The sequence below is a fragment of the Haliaeetus albicilla genome, chromosome 8, assembly GCF_947461875.1.
Source record: "Haliaeetus albicilla chromosome 8, bHalAlb1.1, whole genome shotgun sequence".
NCBI lineage: Eukaryota > Metazoa > Chordata > Aves > Accipitriformes > Accipitridae > Haliaeetus > Haliaeetus albicilla.
The window spans coordinates 24528392-24543805 of record NC_091490.1 but is presented as its reverse complement, the minus strand read 5'-3'; the positions used below and the strand labels follow the sequence as shown (position 1 = coordinate 24543805).

Below are 15414 nucleotides of genomic sequence, written 5' to 3'. Positions count from 1 at the left end.
AAGCTTTAAAAAAAATAAAATTACTCTCCTAGTGTTATGACACCTGCAGTGGGCACATTCAGAATGACAGATACTAGTTACCAATTGGTAGTTGGGCAGTTAATTCAGTTTCTCAAGATCCCCAATTTCACCACTGTTAGCCAAAGCTAAATATTACATTCTTAAGACTTTCTGGAGTGGAGACTAAAGAATCACTGATTTATCAAATAGTTTATAAAGGGAATCTTTTATTGCCAGGGCAAATTTAGCTTTTCCCAGAATTTTAAAATGCTTAAAAAAGCAATAATTCAAGCATCTGGCTTTTGGGGTTTTTTTATGTAGATATCTGGCCTATCTTCCTAGGGATTAAGTAGAAGTAAGGAAATCTTAAAAAGTCTGAGGTTGCTAGTCATCAAATTTAGGCTGAACTCAAGATACCATGAAGAAAATACTAAATTTTCTGTTTTTTTCCTACAGGCTTATTGGAGGAGACACTGTGCTAGGAAAAGATATTTACAGCTAAGATACTACGTTATTTTTGTACAAGCAAAGATAAGGATGGTGAAGTCTGTTGCTGCATATAAACGAATTGTTTGGGCTACTGTTACAATTCAGAGACATCTGCGTGCATCTAAGTTGGCAAAAAAAGATCGGCAAAGATGTGAAATCTTAAAGTCTTCAGCAGTTACTATTCAGTCTGCATTCAGAAGATGGAGAAAATACAAAATTCAACAGAAAATTAAAGCAGCTTTAGTGCTTCAGGCTTATTTCAGAAAATGGCAATCTTCAAAACTGGCTAAGAGAAAGAGGGCTGCCCTCGTCATACAGTCTTGGTATAGGATGCACAGAGATCTGAAGCAGTATCTATGTATTAAGCAAAATGTTATCAAGATTCAGGCTTGGTACAGGTGTCAGCTGACTAGACGTATTTACCAGGAACACAGGGAAAAAATAGTGGCAATTCAGCGGTATTACAGAGCTTATAAATCAGGAAAAATTGAGAGAGAGTACTATTTGCAAAAGCGTGCAGCAGCGATAGTTCTCCAAGCTGCTTTTAGATGCATGAAGGCACGTAAAGTATACAGACAAACAAAATCAGTTTGTGTTGTTCAGTCACTGTGGAGAATGAAAAAAGAGAAACTAAGATTTCTACAATTAAAAAAATCTGCTACTACCTTGCAGTCACATGTGAGAAAATACCAACAAGTAAAAAGATATAAAGAAATTAAAAATGCTGCTTCTGTAATTCAAACTTGGTATAGGGCATGTGTCACTTCTAAAAAAGCAGCTGCTTCTTTCCAGAAGATGCGTCTGGCTGCTATTGTCCTACAGTCTGCCTACAGAGGAATGGAAGCCAGGAAAGAGACTCGCATATTGAGATCTGTGATAAAAATTCAGTCAAGTTACCGTGCTTACATTGTCCGGAAGAGATTTAAAAACTTGAAAGATGCAACAGTAAAGATTCAAGCTTTTGTAAAGATGAGGCAAGCACATAAGCATTATTGTGCATTAAAGGAGGCAACACTTAATGTCCAGCGAAGGTATAGATCTCATAGATACGCTCTTCAACTTAAAGAAGATTATAGGAAATTGAAGGGAGCTTGCATTACAATTCAAGCTGCAGTTCGAGGCTGTCTTGTTAGGAAACAAATACAAAGGTGGAGGAAGACTGCAATATTTCTTCAGGCATGCTACAGAATGAGAAGGGATAGGCAACGTTATTTAAGCATCTATAGTGCGGCTGTTGTTATTCAAAAACATTATCGTGCATATGAAAAGCAACTGTGTAAGAGGCAGGAGTTCTTGCAAGTTAAAAAAGCAGCTGTTTGCTTACAGGCAGCCTACAGGGGTTATAAAGCACGCAAAAAGCTTAAACTTGAATATAGGGCTGCTATTAAAATTCAGACTGCTTTTAGAGTTCATGCTGCAAGAATGAAATATAAGGCAATGGTTCAGTCCTCCATTGTGATTCAGAGGTGGTACAGAACTTACAAGACTGGTAACAGCCAAAGACTGAACTTCTTACTGACGAGAGCAGCAGTGCTTTCTTTACAAGCAGCTTTTCATGGCTGGAAGATACGAAAGCAAATTCGAAGACAGCATGTTGCTGCTACTAAGATACAGTCTGCCTTCAGAAAATTCATGGCTCTGAAAAAATTCAGACTTATGAACCATGCTGTGCGAACTATCCAAAAGCATTACAGAGCCAGTATTACAGGCCAGAAGCAACGGCAAGAATATGTTCAGCTGCGTAACTCTGTAGTGTGTCTTCAGGCAATATGGAGGGGGAAAACTGTGAGAAAAACAATTCAAAAGAAACATAATCTTGCAACAATCATTCAGTCCTGTTACAGAATGCATGTAAATCAACTAAAATATAAGAAACTAAAAGAAGCGACTCTAGTGATTCAGAAATACTTCAGAGCTTACTGTTTGAAAAAAACCCAACATGCAATTTATCTAAAAACAAAGGAAGCTGTTTTAGTCTTGCAGTCAGCTTACCGTGGGATGACTGTAAGGAAACAATTGAACAGACTAAACAAAGCTGCTGCAACTATACAAGCTGCCTTCAAATCTTACCTGGTCAAAAAGGACTATGAAAGACTTAGATCTGCAGCTATAGTAGTTCAAAGGCATTATTGTGCAATTACTCATGCTAAATGTCAAAAGCAGAAATATTTGTCTTTAAAAAAAGCCACAGTCAAAATGCAGGCGATTTACAGAGGTGTAAGAATTAGACGACGAATTCGTTGTATGCATCAAGCAGCTATTTGTATCCAAGCCACGTTTAAGATGCATCGCATGAACATAAAATATCAGGCAATGAGAATGGCTGCAATTATAATTCAAAGACAATATAGAGCATTTTGTTTAGGCAAAGTACAGCGTAAAAAGTACTTGGAACTAAAGAAGTCTATCATTATCCTTCAGGCTGCCTGTAGAGGCATGAAGGTCCGACAAGGCTTAAAAACTATGCATCAGTCAGCAGCAATAATACAGTCTTATTATCGAATGCACAAACAACAGAGGGATTTCAGAAGATTATTGCTGGCAACTAGGCAGATTCAGCAGTGGTTCCGTGCTTGTAAGGAGCGAGATACACAAGTCCACAACTATATGATTATGAGAAGTGCTACACTTTGTATCCAGGCTGCATTCCATGGTATGAAAACAAGAAGACTTGTAAGAACTATGAGTGAATCGGCTGAGCTTATTCAAAGAAGATTTAGAACTTTTCTCAAAAGAAAATATTTTCTTTCCATTAAGACAGCTGCTGTTGTTATTCAGAGAAAATACAGAGCAAGAAAACTAGCAAAAATTCAACGTCAAAAATACCTCTCTTTCCTTAATGCTGCTGTTACCGTACAGTCTGCTTATAGAGGCTTTGTGGTAAGAAAAAAAATGCAGCAGATGCATCAAGCTGCTACAGTTATTCAAGCAATGTTAAGAATGCGTAAGATTTACATTTCTTATCAAGCTGTCAGGCTTGCTTCAGTAATCATACAGCAACGTTATCGTGCTTACAGGGAAGGGAAGCGTGTGAGAGAAATATACTTAAAACTGTACAATTCTTGTTTAGTTCTTCAGGCTGCCTATAGAGGGATGAAAACAAGATGCTTCTTGAAGAAAAGACATGAGGCAGCACTTACAATACAGAGAAACTACCGAATGTACAGGCAGTACTGCCATTACAGAAAAGTTCAGTGGGCAACCCAGCTAATACAGAAGAGATACAGAGCCAATAACCTAAAGAAAATTGCAGTACAGCGTTACTCTTCATTAAAGAAAGCGGCAACTTGTATTCAGAAGGCTTTTAGAGACATGCAAGCAAAAAAACATCAAGAAATGCACTGTGCTGCTGCTGTTGTCCAGAAAAATTTTAAAGCTTTTAGAGAACGTCAAAGATATCTCTCTCTTAAAGCAGCTACTCTTATCTTTCAGAGAAGATACAGAGCTTTGATTTTGTCAAGACAGCATGCTTTAGAGTATCTTTCTCTTCGTAGAGCAACTATTCATATACAAGCCGTGTACAGAGGTATCAGGGTGCGGAAGAGCATTGAGCATATGCATTTAGCAGCTAGTACAATACAGGCAGCCTACAAAATGCACAGGAATAGAAGGTCCTATCAAAATATGAGAATTGCAGCTATTATTATACAGAACTACTATCAATCCTATGTTAAAGGAAAGAATCAACGAAAGAAATACCTGATGATGAAGAATTCTGCTCTTGTTATTCAAGCATCATATAGAGGCAGGAAGGAACGACAGAAACTGAAAATCATGCATGTTTCAGCAATTGTAATACAGTCTAGTTATCGCATGTACATACAACATAGATATTACAAACAGTTGTGCTGGGCTGTCAGAGTTATACAGCAAAGATTCAGAGCCAAAATGGCAAAAGAAGCTGACATGGAAAACTATGCAAAAATAAAAAAGGCTGTCGTTTGCCTTCAATCCTGTTTTTGTGCCAAAAAAGCCAGGCAGTTGTATAAAACCAATGTTGCTGCACGGTGCGTACAATCATTCTTACAAATGCGTGTAGAGAGGAGGCATTTTCTTGAGAAGAAAGCAGCAGCAATAATGATCCAGTCTATGTTCCGATGCCAAAGAACAAGGACTCACTATAAATTGATTCAGAGTTCAGCAGTTGCTATTCAGAGGTGGTACAGAGCATGTCACAGGGCTCGTTTACAGAAAACGGAGTATTGTGCTCAAAGACAAGCACTAGTAATTATCCAGTCTGCCTTCCGTGGTATGAAAGCAAGAAAAATAGCAAGACAAATACGAGCTGCAAGAAAGATTCAGTCTTTTCTTCAGATGGCTGTGCAGCGTAGAAAATTTATTCAACTTAGAACAGCAGCTATTACGTTACGAGCCTATTACCTAATGCATAAAACTAAATCACAGTATACAAGCTACAAAAAAGCAGCAGTTGTCTTACAACGATGCTACCGATCCCACTTGACTGTGAAATACCAAAGAATGACTTACTTACAAACGCAGAGAAACATTATTATTGTGCAGGCTAGAGTCAGAGGATTCATTGAAAAGAAGAGGTTTCACAAAATTAAAGCAAGCACAATAAAAATTCAGGTACTTTTGAATTTATAGTAGTGGCTTTGGGTGTGGGTTTTTTAAAGATCACTGCTCTTGCAAACGACACTTTAAAACTATATGTTAAAGTAGAATCAGTTTCTGAAGTGGATGATGGATGGCAGATATATAAAGCTTACTACTACAGTGCACAGAAATGAGTCTCAGTTCAGCTCTGTTTTGTCTTTCCTTTCTGAGGTACTCATCTTAAAAAGTAACGTTCCTTTTTTCTTGTTTCTCCTGTAGAGTTTTAGTACTTCAAATGAGTTCTGATACTTGTGTGTGTTTCTGTTCTTTTAAGAATATTTTTGTCCTAACTGGCTTTTACCTGTATAAATATTAGGAGCTTAATGAATGTTTTCTTTGATTGGAATGTGACTGAAAGCTGTCTTGATGTGTTGAAATGAGTGGGCACTAGTATTGGGTATACAGTGAAGTAAATGGCAAAAAAGGCATGACTGCTACCTTCTTTAATGTAGCATTACATTACATACGTACATACAATTCTTCATATTTAGGAAGGCATGAGTAAATCAGTCACGTTAGTTCTTATAGATTTATTATATGTCCCTAGACTAATTTAAGTGCCTAGCTAACATTTTGAAGAGGAATGTAAGGAGAGAAACTGTATTCTTATTGTGTGTTTCAGTTAGTACCTTGAGTGGCACCACATGAAACTTGTTGGGAAACTATCTGTGAATTCTCAGAGGTACTCTAGGAAAAGGGAATTATTTAGTCTGATGTTTTTTCCTTCCATCATTGATGCAATAAAAGTGTGCTCAGCAAGAAGTAATGAGAATTGTTCTTCATCTCCATGTAGCAAGCATCCGGCGTTGAGTTCAAAGAAGCTTAGAAGGCTAGTTGCTCTGAAGTGCTTTTTCAATATTTTTTTTTTTTTTTGAGGATGAGGAAGGCAGGTATATTTCCTTCTTCTTTATATTAAGTATGATTTGTATGTAGTTGGAGTACGCTTTTTGGGTTTTTTTTCCCTTCTGGGAAAAGCTTTAAGTGACTTTCTGTGGTGGCCTTAGTTATTTTACCCTAAGGGAAGTGTTTCTTTTCAGGTTATTATTGGAATGAAAGGATTTTTTTTTTTCCCCCCAAATCAGGGAAGAAAGGGAAATAAATAATCTCTCACAATAACTTTTTAGGTTGGTATTACTATCTTGTTGGAGAGCACATGCTCTGCTTAACAGATAAGAAAGCAAGTGTGCCATCCTCGCCTCCATGTGTTGGGGGGAAGTGGCAGCTTCTTAGTTATTTTCTGAATGTTTAATTTATATATCCTGAACAATGTAAGTATGATTACTTTGCTTAAAAGGTAGGAAAAAAAAGCATTAGTTGGGAAATTGAAAATATATTTACTTATATTGTTGTTTTTCTAACAAGCTGGTGAGTACAGCTGCACTTAAAAATATGCAAATGACTTCCCAGTCAATGCCATGCAAGTGGTGAAATATTCCAAGATTATGTCTTTTTATTTTAAGGCATTTTTCCGTGGATTTATTCAGAGACAGAAATACCTTCAGTACAAGTTTTCTGCTGTATTAATACAGCAGTGCTACAGAGCCCATTGGGTGCGAAATATTGAACAACAAAGATACTATCAAATGCAAAGAGCTGCCATTAGAATTCAGGTAATCCCAGAGTGTGTTTTTTGTTGTTTTTTTTTTCTTTTTTAATCTCTCTTGTATTTGTTTCTTCCTGACATAATTATTTTTACAGACACTAAAGAGAGTGGCATTTGTGGTATTTCCCTGAATGTGTTTCACTTGCTTTAGAAAACATCTTCTAGATGTGAGAAATTAGATATCCGTAATACTGTAGAGATAGGAATCCTAAAAGCCTTTCATGCTAGCGTGACCCTTTTCCTTTTAATTTTTTGTTTGTTCTGTTAAGTAAAAGAATAAAACCCCAAGGTTTGAATGTCTGTCTTGTCCTTTTTTTTTTTTTTTTTTTTTTTTAATATATTTAATAGGCATCATATAGAGGATATAAAGCCAGGCAGTGGGTTAACAAAATGAGAGCAGCACAAGTAATTCAAGCCTGGTTTCGAGGCTGCAGAGCACGAAAGGAGTATGCATCTGTGGTAAAAGCTGTATGTGTTATTCAGAGTTACTTCAAAACAAAACAGCAGCGGACCTGGTAATACTGAATTTGATATAAATTTCTCTACTTTTTAAAGCTTTTATTATATAATTATTTAGTACTGCTTTGTACTCTGGTAAATGCCTATAGATTCTCAAGCTCTGATCCTGCAGCATGTATGTAACCCACATGAGCATAATCCTGTTGATGCATGTGGGATTATTCTTTTGCACAGGATTTTTCTTATGTTTAAATATTTTTCTGGACTGGAAGCTACCTCACAAATTTTGCATATTGGGGATCTAGAAAGAGTAGGCCTTGATCTTTTTTTTACAGGAAGGGTGTTCTGGATATTGATAACGTTGCCCCATAAAACTAATAGAATGAAAAGCTATTTTGTTATAATGCATAATGGAATAGTTAAACTAGTTTATGTTTATTTTGCTGTGAGATGGTTTTACAATAAATGCTCTACTAGATCAGCATGATAGCTCATCTCATTCAGAACTCTGTCCTCTGCCAGTAGCAGTAGAAGTTTAGGGAGACTACATTAACCTGGTGACTTTCTAAGCTCCTCCCTCAGCAGATTACGGCTGCTAGAACTTACATCCTTGCCTGTTCCCTTTATTATCCTTTTACAGACCTGTTGTATGTCAGTCTGTCTAATGCCTTTAAAACTGCTGTCTCTCTTCCCAACTTCCTTTGGCAGCAAGTTCTGGAAGTACCTACTGTGGGAAAACAAAAAGTATCTTCTATTTTAAACCCGTCTTTCTGCCAACATTGCTGGCTATCCCCTTGTGCTAGTGTTCTAAGATTTGGTTGATAACAGCTCTCCTTTCACAGTATCTATCTTAATAATTTTGTAAACTGTCACAGTTTTCTTACTTCAAAAATGCAAGTGTTCTCAACTTTTGGAAAAAAACTTAAAATGCATTTTTCGTGTTAGGTTTTTGAAAATGAAGTTCTGTGCACTTACCATTCAAAGAAGATGGAGAGCAGCCCTTACTGCACGAATGATTCAACATCAGTTTCTGGCAACTAAGAATGCTGCAGTTAAGATTCAGTTGGCATATAGACAGTACAGAGCTAGAAGACTTTTAAGAAAGGTATGTTTTCACTTGCACTCTGCTATGTCAGGGTTGTTTTAAAAGTTTTCAGTGTATTTGAGTGATTTTTGTCACCAATGTACAGAAGTATAGAAAAGAAAAAAGGTAGGGCCAGAACAAAGATATTTTGAAGATTGAAGAGTTTTGATCTAAACTACCAAATTTCCTTTTTGCTTGGAGCGACGAGGTTGATTCTTGTTTTCAAACAGGTCCAATTGTTGAATTATCCCTGTCTACTGATGATAAGATAAAATGTAAAATTTTCACTTGTCTTTATTCTTACAAAGGATTAAGTTGACCATATTCTGACCCCATTTAGGTAAGGGAAAAGACCTTCCAAATTGTGAAAGTGTATTTTTATATAAACTAGTACTGCATGAGTTTGCTTGTATTTCCTATTTTATTTTTGTTCTCTTTCTTATGATGGAAAAAAAATATATAAATGTATATTGATCATGACAGGAACAAACAGAAGTTTAATTACCAATGCATTCTTTAAAATATTTTTCAGAAGCTTCAAGCTGCATGTTTGATCCAAAAAGCATACAGAGGTTTCAAGGCAAGAAGGAAACTTGTTCAACAAAAAGCTGCTGCTGTAATTATCCAAAACCATCTGAGGGCTTGGCAGGAAGGCAGGCTTCAATTTATGAAATGCAACAAAAATAGAAGAGCTGTCATTAAACTGCAAGCATTTATACGGGGTTATTTAGTCAGAAAAAAGGTTGGTATGCTTCAAATTAAACTATACTTTTGATGTAAAGTATCTCTAGAGCTGTTTTAGCATCAGTTCTGGCTGGCAAGAAAAGGGAAACCTGATCACTTGTTGAACTCAAATTCTTGTTGACTGCTTTGAGAATTGGGTGCATCAGAATAGAACAAAATATAGTTTGATCCTTTTCTCACAATCCTTTAGTACTAAAAAAGGTTTTCACTGTTTGGTGGTTTTTTAGCTTCTGAGACCTTTGTGGCTTACCTATAACTGATAGTTCACACACACGCTTACAATGAAACTGATCTCCACTGTATATTAATGTTGTTTCTTAGAAACACTTCTCTGTTATTCTCTCTGTTAGATTAGAGACCTAGTACTGAAGAAAGGTAGCTTACTTTAGTTCTGAGGTAATGACTTCTGAGGTGATTCTTCAGCATCTAATAACATAGTGCTGTGTACTATGGTCTTTGCATAGACGATCAGCTACCTGTCAGTATGAAAATTAATGATGTTCCTTGTTTTGTTTTCCTTCTACAGATTTCAGAACAGAAACAAAAGAAGAGACTACTTTATTTTACAGCTGCTGTGTATCATCATATATCTGCAATTAAAATTCAAAGGGTGTATAGGATTCACCTCATCTTAAAACTTGCACAAAACCAGATCTCATCTGTTCTTATAATACAGGTTAGTCTAATTAAGGACAAATGTTTTTGTGTAACATAGGCTAATTTCTTTTCTATCAGCTAAGCAGTAACACTAAGACACTATAGTTCCTTCACAAGTGAAAATAAAGTTAAATTATGGAGACTATGGGTTATTAAATAATGATACTTATACCCAGCTAAGCATAATAGAGTGGATCTCACCAGGCTCTGAAGGCTTACGCACTTTAAAGCTAAGGATGTGTGGGAAAGTTTGTTTCCTTCAGACCCTCAAGCTTGCCAAAGGAATCTGAGTGCTGTCTTGGCCTATTTCTTCACATCCTACTGTAGGTAGGAAAGAACAGACATGACAGCCTGTTAGGGCTCATGAAAAGAAGAGCATCTCCTTACGCAAACAATCCCCTGGGATACAGTGATTTACTTTGTTGGGTGTTTCTAAACTGCAAGTGGTACCAGAGCCTAAGTTACAGCATTTTTAATATAACCATGTTTTACTTCTCCAAAAGCAAGATCAAAAATCAGGTCTGTATTGCAGCATTGCCTAATAGTAAAAATTATCTTCAGGTCTCCAAACTGACCATTCGCTTAGTCCCAATAATGGAAGGTCAGCATTAGATAAGTGGAGAGGCTGAAACAGGAACCCTGAAATAGCTGTCCTCTAGTCAAGGATGTTATGGCAAACTTTGCCCTACTACTTCCTCCATATAGACAAATCTGTTTATCTGTCCCCATAAGTTATATTTTCCCCTTAAGGCAAAAGCAAATGGATGGTAGAAGAGGCTTTTTTTTCTCAGATTTGGCATACAGTACCCTGTCTCCCTTCTCTGTATAGATGGGAAGAAACAAAGCTGGGAAATGAGAAAAGTGGAGTGGTAGTTCTCCTTAAAAGCCAGCCAAGAGAAAGAAGACTCCTAGGATGGAGTAACACCAGACACAAGTATAATTTGGGAGAGGAGTGGCTGGAGAGCAGCCCTGCAGAAAGGGATCTGGGGGTGCTGGTCGACAGCAGGCTCAATGGGAGTCAGCAGTGTGCCCTGGCAGCTAAGAGGGCAAACTTGGGGTGCATCAAACACAGTATAGCCAGCTGGTCAAAAGAAGTGATTATCCCACTGTAATTCAGTGTTGGTGCAGCCTCACCTTGAACACTGTGTGCGGTTCTGGGTTTCACAATTTAAGAAGGATGTTATGGTACTGGAATGCATCTAGAGGAGGGCAACAAAGCTGGTGAAAGGGCTGGAAGGAATGTCTTGTGAGAAGCAGCTAAGGACTTTCAGTTTATCTAGTTTGGAGAGAAGGAGGCTGAGGGGTGACCTCATTGCTCTCTACAGCTTCCTGAACAGGGGAAGTGGAGAGGGAGGTGTTGATCTCTTCTGCCTGGTATCCAGCAATAGGATGAGTGGGAATGGTTCAAAGCTGCGTCAGGGGAGGTTTCAACTGGACATTAGGAAGCATTTCTTTACCAAGAGGGTGATCAAACACTGGAACAGCCTTCCTAGAGAGGTGGTTGATGCCCTGAGCCTGTCAGTGTTTAAGAGGCATTTGGACAATGCCCTTAATAACACGCTTTATCTTTTGGTCAGTCCTGAAGTGGTCAGGCAGTTGGACTAGATGATCTTTGTAGGTCCCCTCCAACTGAAAACTCTATTCTATTCCAATTCCTGTTTGATTCTGATTCTCGTTCTGAATGCTTTCCTAACTGCTCCTAGTTAAGTTTTCATTTTGTAGTCTTGCATTTCAGCTACCCCCACACCAATCAGAGCTGTGTCATGGTGACTATATGAGTGCTAGTGAAGCTTATAGTGCCTGTTATCTGTCAAAGCTCATGTTAAAATAGTTCTGCAGTTCTTATCAATGTTTGTTTAGGATCGGAAAAGGGAATTTAGGGAAAAGTATTAAATAAATAAATGGAAAGCTACTTTAATTTTAAACAGAGATGGTTCCGAGCTAAAATGCAACAAAAGAGGTTTCTAAGAGATTATCAAAGAATCATTCAGTTACAACATGTGATTCGAGGCTGGCTAAATCACAGAAATAATGCAGCAACCATAATCCAGCAAAATGTACGAAGATTCCTTGCCTGCAGACGTAGGAGAAAATTTGCAGTTGGAGTAATTAAATTTCAGGTAAATACTTCTTGTAAGAAAACTACAATTTTTTTTTTAAGTTTTGGGTGTTTTTTAGTTTGTTTGGGTTTTTTTGGTTTTTTTTATTTTCTCTCATGGGTTTTTGGGTAGAGGGAAGACGTTTACTTTGGTTGGTGAATTTATCAGTTCAGAATTTATCCTGTGAGCTTCAGTTTAGACATAAAAGCTAAATTCAAACAGATCTTGAAGTAATATTAAGCAGATACTGGTTGAGATGACTTATGTGGGAGTGAGTGTGGAGTGCATATACATGTTTGGTTTGGTCTTTTGTCTTGAAAATCCAGTACTGGAAGATTAAACTCTGATAATAACTTAAAAATTAATAACCAAGGTAATTAAATACTTTGTTAGACTTGTGTAAAATTGATTTGGAATGATAATGGAAGTTCTATGGTCTCTTGTTTACAACTTTTTTCCCTTTGAAATTCTTTTCTGTAGGCATTGTGGAGAGGATATTCTTGGAGAAAGAGTAATGACACAGCAAAAACTAAAGCTTTAAGACGTAGTTTAGAAAAGGCTAATGAAAAGAGCAGAGAAGAAAACAAATTGTGCAACAGAACAGCAATTGCTATTGAATACCTTCTAAAATACAAACATCTCTCTTATATTCTTGCAGCATTAAAGCATCTTGGTCAGTATTTTATTTTATTATAACTGATAGATTTCCAGGATGATAGAAACTGGAATTTTTCAGCTGAAAAGAGTTCATAATGATATTTAGGCTTTCTGTATGATTGTAAAATGTGAACATGTTAGGGAGTGTAATGGAGGGTTTTTTCTAGACTAAAATTAGATAATTGATTTAAGAACAGTATTAAAATGGTTACATAGGGAATGGAAATCCTTTGATTGCTCTGATTTCCTGGCAGTCCTGTAATACTATGCCTTATATAGTTCAGTTATGTTTATTATCAGTATATGTTCTCCATGGATTGTTTTGTTTGCTTAATTTTTAGTCTGAAATACTAAAGCTATTGATTTAGAAATACTTGTTTAAGTAAATAATTGCAATTTTTACTTCTTTGCACTTCTACTTAAAAGTAAGGGAAAACCCTGGGTTTGCAATTAAATTACTTGAGCTTCAGAGTTTTCTTTGTTGTTGTTGTTTGTTTGTTTGTTTTAATTATCACAGAGGTGGCTACCAGGCTGTCCCCACTCTGTTGTGAAAATATGGCCCAGAGCAGAGCAATCTTCACTATTTTTGTTCTGATCCGAAGTTGTAACCGGAGTGTTCCATGCATGGATGTGATCAGATATTCAATTCAGGTTCTACTTAATGTTTCAAAGGTAACTTTAATAATTTCTTTTGCAGGTTTATAAGCTGTAGACTACTTTATTTACCCTCAAAATTTCTGGATAAATTTGAAACAACAAAAGTAATAGTTTTGAATAAATAAAAAAATTTCTGAATTTTAACTATGCTATTTTGAAACTAATTATCTACTTTGTAATAATTACGATTTAATTTTCCTTTTGGCAAAAGAAAGTTATTTCATGGTCTCAAAGTGTAATAGTTTTACTTCTAACTGATTACATTGCAAGGTATCCCAAGTATTGCATGAAACCATGTAGAAATGCAGAACCGTAGCACTTAGGGTAAGCTGTGAAGTTTTTTTTTTTAAGGTAGAAACGTATATGTTCCAGAAGACAGACTACTTTTCCAAATTCGTGTCATAGAATAGGCTATATTTACACTTTTGGATTTCTTACAGAAGTGATTATTTTCATAAATACTTAAAGCTGCTTCAGTACTGTGTTAGTACTGTAGTTACTGACTATGGATTGATTGTTCTAGAGGTTTTTTTACTTTGAAATTTAAAATATTTGCTAAACATAGGTTTTGATCTTATATCCATCCTATAGGCATTTACATTCAAATTATTTTATTTTTATTTCAGGAAAAAAAACCCCAAAACATTTAGACTAAACTTATTTTTAAATTTCTCTAAACTTATTCTAATTTATTATTCTATTTTAAATGTAAAATCAGATTCTACAGTTTTCTAAACAAGGGGGGATGGCTTTTTGTAACCTGTTACAATGATGTAACATACAGAAGTGATTTTTATTGCTTGGATGCCAGATCAGCTACAAATTTCATCTAAGGGAGAATATGGATTTTGCTTTTTCCTCTAACCTGAAAGATATTTTAAAGATCTGTCCGTATAACCTCTCTTGTCTCTCTCTTGTATAACAGTATGAAAGAACTACTCAAGCAGTTTATGAAGTAGAAAATTCTATAGATACGTTGCTAGACCTACTGCAAATATACAGAGGGAAAGCTGGGGACAAAATTTCAGAGAAAGGAGGAAGCATTTTCACAAAGACCTGTTGTTTGTTGGCCATCCTTTCAAAGGACTCAAAAAGAGCTTTGGTAAGGCTTAAATGTTTTGGATTTAATAATTTCATTTAACGTGTTTTTCTGGCGTGTTTTGGTGGTCGTTGTAAATTATTATTTTTTTCCTCTCCCTCTCTAGCAGACCTATCATGGCTGAAATACTAATTATGAGTAAATTCTGATTAAAAAAAAAAAAAAAAAAGCATTTCCAAGGTGGTGAAAACACTCATTATTTTATGCTTTGTATGCCCTGGTCACTCAGAGCTATTAAGACAGACATCGAGGTTCTGATCCTGCAATTCTTGCAAGATTCAGTATCACAATTCTTGCTTTCTACAGGGTTCTGATGACTTTCTATCAATTGCTTGGCATTAGATATAGTTTAGTTGCCACTTTAATTAACTTTTATTCCATTTCTGAAAGTTTACCGTTGCTTTTGAGATAAAGTTAAGGTCTCTGTTGTCAGTAACAACTGGCAATGTAATTGTCTATGACTTTGTGTTGACATAGTCTATTGTAACAGAGACACAGCCTGTTTCTGAAAGAAATTTCCTTTGTTCATGCCTATGGCTAGAATCCACAGTAAGGTTATTAGGGTAGTCTGGGTTCTATGCTATAAATTCACTAGCTGTTTATCTATCAGATATAAGCACTTAAGTTATCCAGTCACTTCTGACTATTGCATTCTTTCAGTGCTATGAAGATGGGTACAAACATGAATTTGTCTCTCTGTACCAGTCGTTGAAGGCATATGCTAGTGGCATATGTGAAAATTGGTTTGAATGAGAAATTGGAAAAATCTGACTTTTAAGAGCTTAAATTTTCTGAGATGTCAGGTTGCATACCAGTTGTTGAGTATTTTGAAGGCATTAGACCACTGACTTGTAGGTGTGCTGGCTTTAAAATGGTTTCACTGTACCTGTGGGTAGAAGTTCAGCTTAAATTTTAAACCTTCAGTTTTCATTGAACAAAACAGATTTCTTGATTTGTTAAGTTGCTTTTGAACTCGTAGCATTAACTGTCTACTTTTTTCACCTTTTCTCAGGAAATCCGAAGCATACCAAGAACTGTTACTTGCATTCAAAGCCTGTATAAGCTTACAGCTCGTAAACATAAAATGGATGCAGAGAGAACACTTCTGAAGCAGAAAACAAACACTTTCTTAAGTGGAACTTCCTTTGTTCCAGTAACTCCTCTAAGAATAAAACCAGTTTCAAGGTAAGAGCTTAATAATTAGTCTGCTGTTTCTGCTGTGGAAATATAATGTTTTAATGACAAGCCA

General features: G+C 36.3%; 1 protein-coding gene across 3 annotated transcripts in view; it reads left to right on the top strand.

The window, feature by feature from the left end:
- ASPM (assembly factor for spindle microtubules) overlaps positions 1–15414 on the top strand; it is a 32382-nt gene that overhangs the window by 15029 nt on the left and 1939 nt on the right. For 2 of the 3 annotated variants that reach the window (XM_069789357.1, XM_069789356.1), the window contains exons 18-28: positions 457–5079; positions 6567–6716; positions 7058–7224; positions 8114–8273; positions 8785–8994; positions 9523–9672; positions 11582–11773; positions 12233–12425; positions 12927–13081; positions 13992–14168; positions 15178–15350. In XM_069789357.1, the coding sequence (XP_069645458.1) occupies positions 457–5079; positions 6567–6716; positions 7058–7224; positions 8114–8273; positions 8785–8994; positions 9523–9672; positions 11582–11773; positions 12233–12425; positions 12927–13081; positions 13992–14168; positions 15178–15350 (6350 nt within the window). The remainder of the gene's footprint in view (positions 1–456; positions 5080–6566; positions 6717–7057; positions 7225–8113; positions 8274–8784; positions 8995–9522; positions 9673–11581; positions 11774–12232; positions 12426–12926; positions 13082–13991; positions 14169–15177; positions 15351–15414) is intronic. The other variant, XM_069789358.1, reaches the window with a different exon arrangement.